Genomic DNA, 10,016 nt, shown 5'->3' with positions numbered 1-10,016 from the left:
CAGCTGCCTCCCAGGCTCTTCCAGGAGATGCCGGCTCTGCCGACCCGTCCCTCCCTCTGTGCAGCCTCCTTCTCCACAGGCTCCTGGGCAGCTCCCTCCATCCAAGGGGGAGCTGAGTTTGCAAGCTGACAGGGAATGCAAAGGGCTGGTGGTGCTGATGTCAGAGCCAGCAGACAGTTGTGATTGGATCTAATTAGACTTTGCAGCAGCAAATAGACAAGCTCCCTGCGTGATTGGCTTCAAAGTGGCTGGTGCCCAACAACTAGCAGAGGTGCCAAAGTAGAAGCCCTGCGTGCAGAGCCCAGACCAGGAGAGGCCGTGGGAGGAAGAGAGTGCAGCGTCCAGGCTGCCAGCGCACCTCGCCTTCGCGGTTCCTAGAGGTTGGCACTCGCACTGAGCTCAGATCGCAGGCTTGCAGCCCGGAAACAAGTGATAGAACAATCCCAGACACAAGGAGGGAGGGAGACCGCGTGAGTGCTCGGTCGTAAAAAGTGAGCCCGCTCCGTGATTTGCAGAAGCAGAAGCATTTAGCAGAGGCGGCGTCAGCGGCAGGAACAGCAAAGGTGAAACTGATTGAGAAAGGATTCCTGTCCTGCTCTACTTACCGAGTTTCAGCCATGGCATCGGTGTTGGGGAGCAGCAGAGGGTCCGGAGGGCTGAGCAGTCAACTCAGATGCAAGTCTAAGAGGCGGCGGAGGAGGAGGTCCAAGAGGAAAGGTAAGGATCTGGTGGTCGGAGCGGAGCGCCTCCTGCTAACTCTCCTTTCTCTTGCGCGGTCCTCTGGTCTGTGGGCTCTGCCTGCTTCCAGCAGCTCCCCTTTGGGAGACGATGGGATGTCAGTGCAGGGCAGAGCGCTTGGGAGTTCAGACCCCTTTGCAAGTGGCGGGGTTGTGGGGGGGCGGCTTTTGACAGCCCACGCGGGACAGTGAACAGAGCAGCAGGCTCAGGAAAGCGTTGTCTAAGGGCAGGTGAGGAAGAGGAGGGGGCAGAGGAAGGGGCTGTTCCTTTTCCTGGAGGATGGTTCGCTCCCTGGTCACTCCAGGCCATCATCCCTGCCGCTGACCCTCTCGGAGGCAATTTAGCACACGGGGCCAAAGGAAACGCTCACTTAAGCCAGCACCCCTAAAAACGAGGTACGAGACCTCGTGCCAGCTTCTCCATCCAAACTGTATTGGAGGAAGGAGTGGGAAAAACCCTGGCAGTCACCTCTCCAAATTGGCTGACACTTTGTACTGAGTGCGGTTCTCATTGTTTGTAAACACTAGGACCTACTGAGAGCACAGGCTCCTTCCTCCTGGGGAAATAAGCAGAAATTAATCCAGGAAAGACAAATAGGCATCACAGCTTGTTAGTGGGGGGAAATTGCAAAACAGAGGAGGAGAAAGAGCAGCTGATGGCAGGTTACTACTGACACCGGGTCATACCGGTGTCTCCTTACTGACGTTCCTGGACATCGGCTGCCCTGAAGTTAGCACTTCCATCTCCAGCCCAGGGCTGCCACAGAGCCGCTGATGTAAAATCAGCAATTGTCCAGCTGGAAAGGCGACGTTCTAAAATGCAAGCACAGCCTGTGCACACCTTCTTGTAAGGGTGAAAAGTCCCCCATTGCTGCTGGTCCTTCCCAGATAGGAACTGGTTACAGACAGCTGCTTGTTAGAGTCTGCAGGACAAAGTTCAGTTCTTAGCATCATTTGAAAGTGTGTGGATTTTCTTTTCTAAGAAAGTGAATGTAGAGCCCTAAAGAAAAGACACAACTGAAAGTTGGAAAGACACAACTAGAACTTAGCAGGCTTTCCAGCTTTGCTGCTGAGGCAGGATGCATCGTTTACGTAGGGCTCAGGCTGTAAACACTCTCCTGAGAATTTTCATCTTTTCAGTGGCCAAAGGTAAGTTTGTGCCACCTCTTTTCCTAACCACTTTCAAACAGTCCCCAAGCCCTTCACGATTTCTCCCAATAACAGAAATTAGCCGGACAGTTGGAAGACATAATGTCAGTATCACACAGTCGTTAATTGCGATCACATGTCAGGGCAGCAGAGCCCAGAGACAACTTTCCTGAAAGATTTCAGAGCCCTTGGTTTCCAAACGGGAGTGATTTTATAGTTCTAGTTTGACTGAGCTGATAAAATACATGTCAGCCATTCACTTTGTCCTCTGAAATTTCATTTTGAAACAGATCTGCTAATGTCTTCCAAAAATAACATGGACAAAAAGTGACAACAATACTGAGAAAATCACAAAATTCAATAATAAGTATAACTTTTAAGAGGGAAAAGGAAACATTAACTTATGGACTTATGGTGTGCATGTTTTCCAATATTTTTGTTTAGTTTATTTAAATATTTAAAACTGAAGAGTATGGAGTAATATTTCACAATAAAGCAATTTATAGAAATAAAATATATACTGATAGACATTAATGCCTTTCTCCAAATTTACTTTTTTTACTTTTGAATATTACTCGTGCTAGCTTAGGAAGCAATCATTTGGGGAAAGAAAACCAAGAAACCCGAGGGAAGATTTTATTTACTAGAAACTTAACTAACAATTCCAAATAAAATTTTGATATGCAAAATTGCTATACCTTGGTTATTTTGAATATACCAAGTCTCTTAATCCTCTCAGCAAAACCTGGAGTGAGAAAGGGTAACCAGAATGACATACTAATTTCTATTATGCATAGAGATATGTGTGGGGGAAAAATTTCCTGTGGCATATGCTGACTGCTAGCTTGTCAGGGGGGAGAGTCAAATCAAACTACTAAACATTCATTTTTTAGAAAAAAAACCTAACAATGTAAATGTACATGATCGACCTGAAAGAAAACATAGCAATTATAGGACACATTAAATGTTATCTGCATTTTCCTCGGAATGGATCAGTTTATGTATAATTCCAAGTGATTACAGCTGCTTGGTTATTTTTTTTCTCTTCTACTAGGACAACGGTGAATTTAAATTATGTTCTAATATTCATGAATCTTAACATCAGTAATTGAGTAGACTAGCCTCAGTCTTGAAGCTGGTCAAGTATTATAACTCTATTCATCATCACTTAAAATCCAGGTGTGTGTTGATGGAGTTTTAGTAAGGCTCTCTTAAGTACTAACAAAAGCTACTGACTATGAGCACAAAGTAAGAGCTCTTTTTATAGGTAAATAAGATAAGTGTTAAACTTTTTTTGCCAATGACATTTATTTTACCACCTATTCTAATGAAAAAGAGTCATTCTGGGAGGTGCATTGTAACTTTTAGTTTCCCAGCGCTGGGCAATGCTGTCAGCTTTCCGGGTGTGTCTTCTAAGAGTGGCTTTGGTGTTTTAATTACCTTTTTACTGTCGAAACAATAATGGGCTCCGAAATAAAAACTCTGCTGCTACAGCTTAAGTGTTGAATCGATATAATACTTTTATTAATAAATATAATCCATAGCCACAGAAATGAAATATTTTCCTGTCTTAGATGTTTTTTAGTCACCATACCACATAGGAAACAGTATAATCTTTAAAGATAGATAGATATATATATCTTACTATATATATATAAATCTTATTAGCCAGAACTTGCATTTCTCTCTCAGATAAACTTTAAAGGAGGCACCCAGAGTGAACCTTCGCTCACCCACCAGTTAATTCCCTTCTGCTTTTTTATCAAGACCTCGCTGTTCAGATTTTGCATCTTCTGTGTGTGATATTTTTTAGTTCAAACTCTCTTTTAGAAATTATTATGAATGATTTACATTTTCTGTACAAATAAAAAATGTCAAAATTTGACTCCCATGTGGGAGAAAAACAGGCAGCTATAACAAGCTGGAAAATATAAGAAAATCATCTAATCTTTACATATGTGGTTTAGAAATGTCCGCTTAAATCCCATGTAACGTGTGAAAGACACGCAGGTTCATTCTGCTTTGGTTGCATTCGGAGCCACTGACAAAATGCTGGAGGCTCTGGTAGTTTATAAAGCCTTAGCTGCTCCCTGCTCTCGCTGAATGCCCACAGAGCTCTTTTCTCCTGGAGGAGCCTAGGGACTGCTCTTTACTTTATAGTTCTGAGTAGCATTATGCATACCCAAATCTGTGTTTTGTGGTTCTGTCAAAGTAGTCTGCCAGTATTCAGAAAGAACTAAATCTATGGACGTTATAAAAGGTGAAGTGTGAGAGGCCACAGATTGATGTACCTCTGGCACATCGATGTTTCTCTCCCTCCTTCCCTTCCCCTTGCTCTAAAAATAAATCAATAAACTCTTTTTTAAAAAAGGTATATTTTAACCCAATAACAAAAGTAAAGATTTAAGGTTTTTAAATTAGTATTGGCTCCAGTGGGCAGAATAAGAGGCAATATCCATCAAAACAGTGCAGTACATAAAGAGAAAACATTTAAAATTTTATCAGTTGATCTCTGAACCATTGGATTCCTTTAGGGTAATAGTCTGAGGAATTTTGTAGGTGTATTTTTAATTATTAAATAGTACATATATTTTGTTTCATATATTTTTGTTCTTTCTTTCATGAGTGTAGTTTTCCTAAAAGAAAATACATATTAGCATGAAATGCATTCTGTAAATAAATATATTTAATATGTGATTTATTAGTAATCATAATGTATAAAATAACTGAAGTGCCTGGACATGTTTTAAAATCACTCCTTTAATGCAAACATGTCTGGAAATGGATTGAGAACGAATACCAGTTTAACTGAAAGCATGACATACACAGGACGGCAGGGTTGTAAGGAAGGTGGATCAACCACTAAAATTAGGAGAGGGAAGAAACTTTGGAGAAGTATTGGAAATGCTGTATAAAAAAATCACTTATAAGTCAGTCTAATTGAATTTGTGTATCGGCACATGACTTTTCCCTTTTTGAGGCATTTGGCAGCAAAATAAGTTAACTCTTGAAATTTAGATATTGTTGCAGGGTGATCGGTTACACAGAGTTTTAGAAAAGTGAAGATGAATTTTGGGAACACCAGTCCAAGGTGCAGCTCTGTGAAAGTGAGCTGAGAGCTGCAGGAAGATAGGGGGGACGGACCGGGAGCTGGATGCTGCGAAGTGTACATAAAAAGCAGGCAAAAGGAGCAGACTAAAGTAGGGCAGGTGGATGACAGAGGCAGGCTTGTTGTGAAATGAAGTTCCATGAAAAGTTAATGGAATAGGAGAGCGTGCCAAGGATGGAGGTGGAGAGGCCGTGTAGCTCTGCATCCCCCGCAATGCCAAACCAGCAAACACCCATGTGGCTGGTGGGGACCCAGGTCTTCTGCGCCACGGCCACTCCCCCCACTCTCCCCACTCCCCTCACTCTCGGACAGCTCGGAAGAAGGACAGAATTTAGTGATAAAAGTAAATTGATTAAACAGTTCACTTTCATCTAATGATGCAGGGCTTTTTTTTTTTTTTTTTTTTGCTGTTTAGAATTCATCTTTACCTCTGGTTTCTGGTGACTCGTGTAATAGCAGTGGTTTGAGATTTCTTCAAGGGCATTAGGTACAATAAGTGAATGTGAATTTAGAATAAAAATATGAGATTCATGTATCCATACCTAAATAGTGGCGATTCAGTTATTGCAGTACTGTCCCAGAAGAGCACTATGTAAGGAAATGTGGAATTAGGAAATTTAACTTTTCCATTTTGAGGGATGGGAAACAGCTTGTGTTCTGAAAGCATCCAATGTTAAATGTAAATGTATATATACACACATATATATCGCATGTTTATTGTTGTGTGTGTATACGTGTACACGTATATACACAGCAAAGACAGTTAAAACATTTGAGCAATTTCTATATCTGCTGCTTCTTTTTCTGAAATGCTTGAAAGTGGTCAGTGGTTTTGGAATATGAACAGTTTGGGGCAAATTGTAAAACCAAAAATGATTACACTACTTTGTTCTTCATCATTTAAATAGATTCTGCATTCATAAATTGGGCTCTTAGTCACTACCAAACAAGATTTCTAAAAGAATATGTGTCCACATGCTAAGCAAGGTTTTAAAAGCACTTATCACCACCATTTCAAAACTAAAAATAATAACAATAATAAAGCAAATGCCAGGTGAAATATGAGAAGCACAGATGTCCTTCCCAAAACATTCAAACTATTTAGTGTCAGCACTTCCCGTGTGGCAGTGTATTGCAAGAAAAAGCTACGTAGCAATGTATAGCCTGAGTTGTGGGGAAAAAATAAAAGATCCGTGTTTTTAAGTGTCTGTAACTAGCGTGAACCTAAATTAATCTGTATCTTTTCAATTAAATGTTTTTCCTCCGCTGAAATACAGAAATACGTGTTCTTAAATACTTGATTATGCAAAGAAAATTCTTTATTTTTAGCTATTAATATATTGAAATTCATTTGACAATGTGCTCTTATCAAATAAAGGGACATGACTTTCAAAAAGAAGGGAAACGAGTCGGTTTAAATCCCAGTCCACATGTAAGTCTGGCATGTTCCCGTGAACCCTTAGAAACAGGAAAGGGAGATGCATTTGGAAATTTAAAAATGTATGTTCCTGTACTTGCATATGTAACACTCAGTTCTAAGACATCCCTATTTGGAGATCAAACTTCTATTTACTTGGTTATTTTATTTAAAAGGAGTGGGGGCTAAGGCATCCGACTTCTTGACTTTGTGTAATCAGCCACACAGCCAATGTGGCTCCTAGAGCCCCGAGGCTCCTGCTAATTTATGAGTGAATTTAATTTCCCAGGAAATGCATCAAAGAATTAGCAACCTAGAGAAGGATATGCTTGCTTTTTAAGAAGTCTGTAATTTTCCCCAAAATAAACTTGGCCACTTGCAAAAACAGAAGGTTTTTTTCTGAAAAATAATAAATATTTGAAAATAAAGAACTAATCAGAGTTCCTGCTTCCTCTCCATACACTGTGGCTATTTAGTCATTTTTTAAATTCTAGTTATAGGTATTGAGAATAAAAGACCACTAAATAATTTCACTTTGTTATTTTATTGATGGAGAAGGAACACAATTAGTATCTGGTTTTTGGTAACAAAGTGTCTAGTAAATGTCATCTTGTGTCATAAAATACATATATATGAATCACTATGATCTTTTTTAAATTATGAAAATTACCAAGAGTTAATGTTAACATTTCTAAATCTCAGAAACTAGCAGATAGGTAATATAAACGTTATACTCATGTTAAAAAGGGGATTTCATGCTTGATTAAGAAACAGTGTCCATAAATGGAGCATTTACAGAAACAATGCAAAGGAGCATTTCGGTTTAAGACAGAACAGACATATACTGAGGCTCAGGTGACTTGTAAATTTCAGATCATTACTTTTGAATCCCTAAGAGATGAAATTTTAAAGGCTTTTTAAAGATGTGTACACTTAAAGTGACAGGGGTGAAGGTGGCTGGTGGAATTGCTTCGGTGCAGAGAGGGCCGTTAGATTCGCGTGCTTGTGTAACTGCTAATGCACTTCCAACAGGAATGCTCACAGTAGCTGGTCTGAAATCGAAGAGACCCAGCTCTGTCTCCACACCTGCATGATCAAAACCTCCTGTGGATTAGAGAGAGAAGTCACCAGTGGAGGCAAAGGGCAGAATAGGACAGGTATTATGTCTAAAGTGAACTACCTGTTCACTTTAGCTAAAATCTGTTATCTCCATCCCACTGAGCACTTTTGTAACGGTGCCCACAGAGAACTTATTTACAAGAGAGATCAAGGTTTCTTTCTGTTGCCATGACTTCACCATTTGGGTAATAAATAAAACTCGTCTTGCTCAGGATATATTAGTAAACCTTCATTTTCTAAAGTTTCCACTCTACGAAGTAAATCTTACACCTAAATGATAGCTCAACACTTCCAGGTGATTTGCACATAATAGAAAGTGTTTCTTTACACGCCTCAACCAGGATGTGCATTGAGGAATTTTATAGATTTAATTAATCTTTGCTGCTCCATTTAGTTCCGATGAAACCTCCAATTCTTGTTTCCTACAGCCGACAGATGGAAGATCTGCCTCATCATTTTGTAATGTCTTCCGTGATTTCTCAAATATGTCTTCTCAATGTGATATTAAAACAGAATGGTGTTGACTCCGTTCTCTGAAGCTGGGGAGCCAGTCACTACTGGAAAACGCTCACCCAGTCAAATCCCTTCTACGGTTAAAAACAAACAAAAAAAAGTGGGGGCGGTGCTGTTTCTAAGAAGCAGGGCGCGAGAACCAGAAGAGACTAGCTCAAAGCATACACCCTGGCCACCAAATAATTGATTTACAAATTATTTTATCAGGCTAAGTCCGTCGGAAGTACACAGATTTCCTCTCTTGAAAATGAATGCAATGTTTCCTAAAAAGTTTAATTGCTTTTGGAAAAGTGCAATTTAATAAACATGACAGAAACGTCAACAAAATAGATGTTGACCTCCTGTGCACCCAAGTCTGGCTGGGTTCACTCATCCCTGTCTCTAACAGATGCTCCGCTCGCGTCTGGCTCAGGGCTGCGGAAATAGATGTGTCCTCAAAGGAAACACACGCTCTCTTTTTATTAGGCTGCATTCTGACCTGAGAGCTGAAACAAAACGCGCACAAGCTCATGTATTATCTGGCATGCACAACTCAAAAATAAGACTTTTATAACTCGGGGTAGGAGCAAAAGAATATTAAAATCATAGTGTTTACTATTCCTTAAGATAAATGAAAACATACAGGGCTTAATTTAGCCACAGATGTGAAGATATTATATTTGTGCTTCAACTCTAAATATTAACACTGTAGGTGGAATGTGTAGAGGACTATCCAGATTCTAACAGAATTCTAACAGAAAGTGATTTTTTCATTCAAAACATATGGCTCAAGGAGAATGTTTTTTTTTTAATTAGATGAATCCATGCTGCTAATTTTCTTTCTGAAGAAGAAACAATTTTGAAATAAAAATCAATGCTACATCCCTAGGAAAAATAGCAGGATAAACAGTAGGTTTATTTAAAAAAAAAAAAAAAAAACACCTGAAGACAGGGTAATGGGAAATACATGAACTTTGACAGCCCTGGAAAGATATTGAACTAAGAGATACAGTTCTGATGTGCAGCAAATATTACTCTAGTCCTTGCGCCATTCCACCTTCAAGAACTACAGATGGAAAGCTATTCAGCACTGAGTGAAATTCAGGGAAATAATTACTCATTAAACATTTTAAATGACAAGGTTATTCACTTTAGATCCAACATATTTGAGAGTTCATAGAATTTTATGTTATTACTTGAGGTTTTCATCCAATTATTTTAAGGAATAATTTGGGCTTTTATATGTAGATAATGAATGGAATTCAAGCCATTAATAATTACATGTGTGTATTTTTGTAGATTCCTAAAATATGCATACAACATAGATGACAGATTTGAGCATTTATTAAATTAATGAGAATTGAAATGTTAAAAGATTCTCTAACACTGGAACAGCAGAGGTCTAATATATACTTATTTTTAGATAAACATTTAAAAAATTATGTAAAAAAAAATTTTTGCCTAAACTTCTGAGAGCACAAATGCCTTAAGAAATAGTGAAAAATGACCTTGGTTTATGATTGTCCGTTTTGGTATTGAGGAAAATATTAATTGTAAAAGTTTTAAAACATTGTTTTTAAAAATTTGCTCATAGTTTACACACAGAAGTAAAATAAATCTTTTTTTGTCTTTCACACTAATAAAACATAATCTGTCCTCTTACATCGTAAAACAAGAGAGAAATAAAATCCATGGTGGTACAAAGGGGTTTTAATTGGAGGTAGGGGGAAGGTGAGAGAGACAAAGACAGAGGGCACCAGAGAAGGGCGGGAAGAGAGGGATCAACTCGGAAGTCTCCTCCTTCCTGTGCTCTGTTCAGAGTTCATCTTCCTGCATTGTGAGCTCTGTATCTTCCAAACAGAAGGGGCTCTTGGTTTAAAAGTGTAGGGCATGCTATCTAACTCTGTTCTGTTTGCCATTTTGCCTTAAACATTGTATGTATATTCAGACAAGGACTGATTTGATGTGTGTAGGTACCATTTATTCATTTGCA

At 39.3% G+C, this 10,016-nt stretch overlaps 1 protein-coding gene across 1 annotated transcript in view; it reads left to right on the top strand.

The window, feature by feature from the left end:
- Positions 1-539: 539 nt before the first annotated feature.
- The window catches only part of ADARB2 (adenosine deaminase RNA specific B2 (inactive)), a 430,916-nt gene continuing 421,439 nt past the window's right edge, over positions 540-10,016 (top strand). The window contains exon 1 of the mRNA XM_045187554.2: positions 540-717. Coding sequence (XP_045043489.2) covers positions 618-717 — 100 coding nt within the window. The 5' untranslated portion in view covers positions 540-617. The remainder of the gene's footprint in view (positions 718-10,016) is intronic.

This window comes from Desmodus rotundus, chromosome 4 (assembly GCF_022682495.2).
Source record: "Desmodus rotundus isolate HL8 chromosome 4, HLdesRot8A.1, whole genome shotgun sequence".
Lineage (NCBI taxonomy): Eukaryota > Metazoa > Chordata > Mammalia > Chiroptera > Phyllostomidae > Desmodus > Desmodus rotundus.
Note: the sequence above shows the minus strand (reverse complement) of the source record. Positions and strands in the feature narration are given on the sequence as shown.